At 45.2% G+C, this 6,712-nt stretch overlaps 1 protein-coding gene across 1 annotated transcript; it reads right to left on the bottom strand.

Moving 5' to 3' along the window:
- Positions 1-1,360: 1,360 nt before the first annotated feature.
- On the bottom strand, positions 1,361-6,698 carry LOC147007838 (tubulin alpha chain-like). The gene is made up of 5 exons (XM_085866309.1): positions 6,562-6,698; positions 4,679-4,901; positions 4,312-4,460; positions 3,354-4,034; positions 1,361-3,257 (listed from the first exon to the last, which is right to left on the bottom strand). Exons 1-5 carry the CDS (start codon positions 6,562-6,564, stop codon positions 2,961-2,963), a joined length of 1,353 nt encoding a protein of 450 aa, XP_085722435.1. The 5' UTR covers positions 6,565-6,698; the 3' UTR covers positions 1,361-2,960.
- Positions 6,699-6,712: the final 14 nt, after the last annotated feature.

Below are 6,712 nucleotides of genomic sequence, written 5' to 3' on the forward strand. Positions count from 1 at the left end.
CTCTCCCCCCGGGGTAAGTTTCCAAAACCGTAACTATATATTGTTACAGATTCCGGGATCTGGAGTAATCACGAGGGAGCTCCTTGGACCTTTATCTGATGGGTTGCTAGGCAACCATGGCCACCAATTTGAACCGCCGAGCCGAGCAGGGCTTTCGCTCCTTGGTTAAGCATTTCCTTACCACTGGCACGACAACACGAATTCGGAGTCATGCCCTCAAAAGTCACCCGTCTATTTATCATGTCTGGCCAAGCGAACCATAGATGGCTGTTGGCTAATCAAGGAGCCAATCAGTGGGACAAAACTTCACGTCTAACTAAACTTACCCACAATGTCGGACTCGGCGGAAAGGACGAAAATGAGCAGACCAGAAACATTTAGCAGTTTAACAAGAACATTTATTCAAAAAGCACAACAAGGTTTATTCAATCAGCAATGGCAGGTATTTACGGTAGCAATCGTGAGCATGTGTTTACATGAGGAAAACAGAGAGAGATAGAGTTAGATACAGAGAGAGAGAGAGAGCGAGAGAGAGAGAGAGAGAGAGAGAGAGAGAGAGAGAGAGAGAGAGAGAGAGAGAGAGAGAGAGAGAGAGAGAGAGAGAGAGAGAGAGAGAGAGAGAGAGACAAAGACAGATTATAGAGTGAGAGAGAGAGAGAGCGAGAGACACACACAGACAGAAAGAGAGAGAGATAGAGTGAGAGAGAGACACACAGAGAGAGACGCAGAGAGAAACAGACACACAGAGAGAGAGAGAGTGAGAGAGAGAGAGAGAGAGAGAGAGAGAGAGAGAGAGAGAGAGAGAGAGAGAGAGAGAGAGAGAGAGAGAGAGAGAGAGAGAGAGAGAGAGATTGACTTTTGGGGTCCTTTTTAACAAAAGTAAAATTGTATGTTTGTACAATTTGGTTTGCATGATTGGTGGATATTCCATTGAGTGTTGTGCACGTGCGGGTGTGTTGTTCGGGATGTTTTTTGCTCACCTTGTCCAACTCTTTGCACCATCCAGCTTTTGCCATTCATATCAATGGAGTGTATCTTGTGTATATATCCACAGTCTCCCCAGTTCGACGACCCTTTTGGCCCTTGATGTGCCTCCAGACTGCCATTTGTTGGCTGTTGTGTCTCGAACAGGGGTTCCATCCGAGTCAAATTTGTGGCGTGATGACAGGCAATGCTGCACGATGGCCGACTGTGTCACCTTCCCAAGCCGAATTGCTCCGTCACTTTCAAAGCCGAAGATAGACCAACTTGTTCAATTGGCTCACTGTCGGCGGCTCGCCGTCTACCCTCTCTCACTTCATTTTTAATTGAGCCTCGACTTTGGATGTAAATAATAAATAAGAAGACAAACATTCCTACATTTTGGAGCAACTGAAGGTTATCTTCTTTTGGGTCTTTACACTGATTTAAGGCTCATATAGGATAATGCAGCAGGGGCATTCATAAATTTGTATCAAGGTACCCACAATGGTCAAAGGCATGCCAATCATGTCATCACTAATCAAATATTTAATTAGTGGGTAAATGTACATCTTCGTCTTCTGGTGTTTTTTTTTTTTTGCTGTGTCTTGGACTTTTGGGAGTATCCCATTCGCGCCTTTCGAACCTCCCATATGCATACAAGATGTGAAGGCCAAATACAAGAGCAGATGATGACGAATTGCAAGAACACTGAGGCAATCGACGCATCAATTCCCGAATAATTGGTGTTTAACTTGGGATCTCATCATTTGGAGACATGGCTCAGATGGGAACGGCACATGGGCCAAACCAAAAGATGAGATTGCAAGCTGCCTGATAGCAATCGCCTCTCCGCATGCATCTTGTGCCAAGCCTCAGGATATGGCCGGGAGAGCTGTGAGCTGGAAGGGATGAACCAATTAATGCGATTGAGAAAGTCGATGAAAGTGATTCCATCATTATTTGGCATCAATAAGATTTCTACATTCTCTTTTGCTTTGAACCTTTTTTTAATTTCCTGCATGTTAGGTTCCTAACCCAAACAAATGTACTACTCCAGACCGTGCGCACCCAGTCCCTCGTCTATCCACCCCTTCTGCTAAGCAAGAATAATGATGCCGGCTGGAATCTTGTCTTTCGAGGGAAGCTTGCCACGTGAGCTTATTTGAGGTGTGTGCTCCGTTATTAGACTCCAGCTACTGTGACTCATTCATCTTTTGATGTTCTTGTTTTGTGTTTGACGGAGTTTTCAGAGCCGCGAGGCTCAATATTTGCCACGCACCAAAACTCCGGGTGTCTCCGGTCGTCAATTTATTTAATTTCCACACCCGGTTAATGAAACGCCGGACAAACTCTTAACCTGAACCGATTTTCAAAATTTAAACGGTGGAATTGAGCTCAACAGCAGTTCCAACTGCGGAAAAAAACAAAACAAGAAGTGTTCATTTGGAATTTAATTTAAATTCAGCATTGATCGTTTGTAAGACTGATTTTTTTTTCAATACCCGTGTATTAACCGCACACCCAACTTGTACCTTTATTTGCCGATAAAAAGTGCGGTTTATACACCGGAAAATACGGTACTCTTATCCCTGCGTTTGTTTTTCGGCTTTTGCTCCAATAGTGTCGCTTTCTGTGACAGTTGTCGCTCAATGGGTCAAGCTTCTGCATCGCTTCGTGCAGTAATGTACGTGGGTTTAAATCCTGACAATACAGTGTGCACTGACACATCGTATAGACCAGACCAAGTCGTGAAGGTGAATTAGACCAGACCTACACCCTTTACTGTCATTTGTGAGCCAAGTGGGTTTTTATGGCAACCGAGCAAGGGGGTGTTTTTTTTCGAGCCGGGAGACCAGACGAACCCAACAGGCTGTATCAACATCAATCATATTCTCCATAACCGAATAGCTACAACTACGAGGTAAGAATCTCCAAAATGCATGTCAGTGAAGTTTCATGTATCATGAATAAATACAGGGCTTAAAGAGCTAAAACAACTAGAACTCGTCTCCATCCTCCCCCTCTCCATCAATCAAGTCGGCTCCAACCTCCTCGTAGTCCTTCTCCAGCGCGGCGAGGTCCTCCCTTGCCTCCGCGAACTCTTCCTCCTCCATTCCTTCCCCAACGTACCAGTGCACAAAGGCACGTTTGGCGTACATCAGGTCGAACTTGTGATCGAGCCGTGCCCAAGCATCCGCGATGGCCGTCGTGTTGCTTAACATGCACACGGCCCGCTGGACCTTGGCGAGATCGCCTCCAGGAACCACGGTCGGAGGCTGGTAGTTTATGCCGACCTGGAAAGAAGACAAACAATGACTAATGAGTGAGGAAAATGATACGTCGGACATTACCAAACACGACCCTAATGGTTTACCTGCATCCGGACGTACCTTGAAGCCAGTCGGAGACCAATCGACAAATTGGATGGAGCGCTTGGTTTTTACGGTCGAAATGGCGGCGTTCACGTCCTTGGGCACGACATCTCCGCGGTACAGCATACAGCATGCCATGTACTTGCCGTGCCGAGGGTCACACTTCACCATCTGATTGGCAGGCTCGAAACACGCGCCGGTGATCTCGGACACCGACAGCTGCTCGTGGAAGGCCTTCTCTGCAGAGATAATTGGTGCATAGGTGGTCAATGGGAAGTGGATCCGTGGGAAGGGCACCAGGTTCGTCTCGAACTCGGTCAGATCGATATTGAGTGCGCCGTCGAAGCGTAACGAGGCGGTGATGGATGAGATGACCTGTGCCATAAGGCGGTTCAGGTTCGAGTAGCTCGGACGCTCTATGTCCAAGTTACGACGACATATGTCGTAGATGGCCTCGTTGTCCACCATGAAGGCGCAATTCGAGTGCTCCAGCGTTGTGTGGGTCGTCAGAACGGAGTTGTACGGCTCGACCACTGCGGAGGACACTTGAGGCGCCGGGTACACGGAGAACTCCAGCTTGGACTTCTTGCCGTAATTGATGGAGAGGCGCTCCATAAGCAGGGAGGTAAAGCCGGAACCCGTGCCTCCTCCGAAAGAGTGGAAGATCAGGAAACCCTGAAGACCTGTGCACTGGTCCGCCTGGAGTTGAGTAAAGAGCAGGTCATTGATCACAGCCATCTGTACTGAGTGGAGTTATTCAGTGACAATGATAGGACCTTCACGAGGTGCTTTAATACTTTGTGACATCCTCTTGGTGGAGCAGTGATGTTTGTGAATGTAGGAGGTTCTTGACACCTTCTCTGGACTCGGACATCATTGCTGTACCAACATGAGGGCACAAAGTCCCTCCCACTCCAGATTAAATAAATAAAACGTTGAGAGGTTCTTTTGAAAAAGTAATTATTTCCTCGTGTACCTGCTTACGGACGCGGTCTTCAACCAGGTCCACAATCTCCTTTCCAATGGTGAAGTGGCCCCGTGCGTAGTTGTTGGCTGCATCTTCTTTACCCGAAATAAGTTGATCGGGGTGGAAGAGTTGTCTGTACAAACCGGTGCGCATTTCATCTAAAAAAATGGGACAACCTCAACGTCAGGATGAAGGTGAAGGTGAGTTCAAGGTGAAGGTGAGTTCTGGATTAAGGTAAGTTGAGGGTGAAGGTCAGTTGAGGGTGAAGGTAAGTTGAGGGTGAAGGTAAGTTACTTCACAAACCGGAAGTTTGTGGAGACGAGTGAAGGGGAAGAAAGGAAGGGAGTAAAGGAGAGCTTATCGACAGGTCACTGACCAATGACAGTCGGTTCCAGATCGATAAAGACGGCATGAGGAACGTGTTTCCCAGCACCGGTCTCAATGAAGAAGGTGTTGTAAGAGTCGTCTCCACCCCCGATGGTCTTGTCACTGGGCATTTGTCCATCAGGCTGGATCCCGTGCTCCAGACAATAGAGCTCCCAGCACGCATTGCCGATCTGCGTGCCCGCCTGGCCGATGTGGATGGAGATGCACTCGCGCTGTGGGACGGACACACACACACACACATACCCGGGTGGGTGTGTTACTTTAACCACAATTCCCAAACCACAATGAAATATTCCCTGTACGATGTATCTGTTGGTGGTGTTTTACATTCATATCCTTTTTCCCCTTCCACCTCGTACATGAGCCATTGGCGCGGTGTTAAAAACAGTATCTACCCACATATAACAACCACCACCACACACATACAACTATCGACTACACACCACCACACACACATACCACTATCCACACACAACCACCTATTACACACCACTCACACAACCACCGACTACACACCACCACACACACACAACCACCTATTACACACCACTCACACAACCACCACCACCACCCACACATCACTATCAAGATCCATCACTATCAAGATCCATCACCGACACACCACCCTCACCATTTAAACACAACAACCCACATACAATCAGCACCCACACACTACAATCCACACACCACCACCTCCACCACCACCACTCACACACTACAATCCACACACCACCACCACCACCACTCACACACTACAATCCACACACCACCACCACCACCACTCACACACTACAATCCACACACCACCACCACCACCACTCACACACTACAATCCACACACCACCACCTCCACCACCCACACACCACAATCCACACATCATCGACAAACCACCATCACCACCTCCACCTCCACCACCACTACCACCCACATCTCCAGCCACAGATTGTTCAGAGTAAAAGTTCGAACTGAAGAAATTTCCATTCCCGGTAATAGTTTATAAATGTATTTACTAATCAAACCAAACATTCATTACTAATCAAACCAAACATTAATTACTCATCAAACCAAACATTCATTACTAATCAAACCAAACATTAATTACTAATCAAACCAAACATTCATTACGAATCAAACCAAACATTAATTACGAATCAAACCAAACATTAATTATTAATCAAACCAAACATTCATTACTAACCAAACCAAACATTAATTACTAATCAAACCAAACATTCATTACTAATCAAACCAAACATTAATTACTAATCAAACCAAACATTCATTACTAATCAAACCAAACATTAATTACGAATCAAACCAAACATTAATTACTAATCAAACCAAACATTCATTACTAATAAAACCAAACATTCATTACTAATCAAACCAAACATTAATTACGAATCAAACCAAACATTAATTACTAATCAAACCAAACATTAATTACTAATCAAACCAAACATTAATTACGAATCAAACCAAACATTCCTTACTAATCAAACCAAATATTTATTACTAATCAACCCAAACATTAATTACTAATCAAACCAAACATTCCTTACTAATCAAACCAAACATTAATTACTAATCAAACCAAACATTAATTACTAATCAAACCAAACATTAATTACTCATCAAACCAAACATTAATTACTCATCAAACCAAACATTAATTACTAATCAAACCAAACATTAATTACTAACCGTCTCCACGGCTCGAACTCCCCATCACCTCAGACAACGTGGGCACGGACACACAGTACGGATTAAAAATACTTCCTTATCAAACACTAATAATGGTAATGTAAATGTAGACAGTGAAACCGGGATTCAAACCAAGTAACCTTCACCACACAATCACCCAAACTCACCATGTTGTGATTTCGTGGTTCAAACAAAACCAGCAACGGCCGTTAACATCCGGGATTCTTCTTCTTCAATATCCGTTGAGTGACGACGGTCAGTGACGTCACGTCCGGGATTCTTCTTCAATATCCGTCGATTGACGACGGTCAGTGACGT

The sequence above is a fragment of the Eptatretus burgeri genome, chromosome 24, assembly GCF_056783735.1.
Source record: "Eptatretus burgeri isolate ZD-2024b chromosome 24, Ebu_testis_v1, whole genome shotgun sequence".
NCBI lineage: Eukaryota > Metazoa > Chordata > Myxini > Myxiniformes > Myxinidae > Eptatretus > Eptatretus burgeri.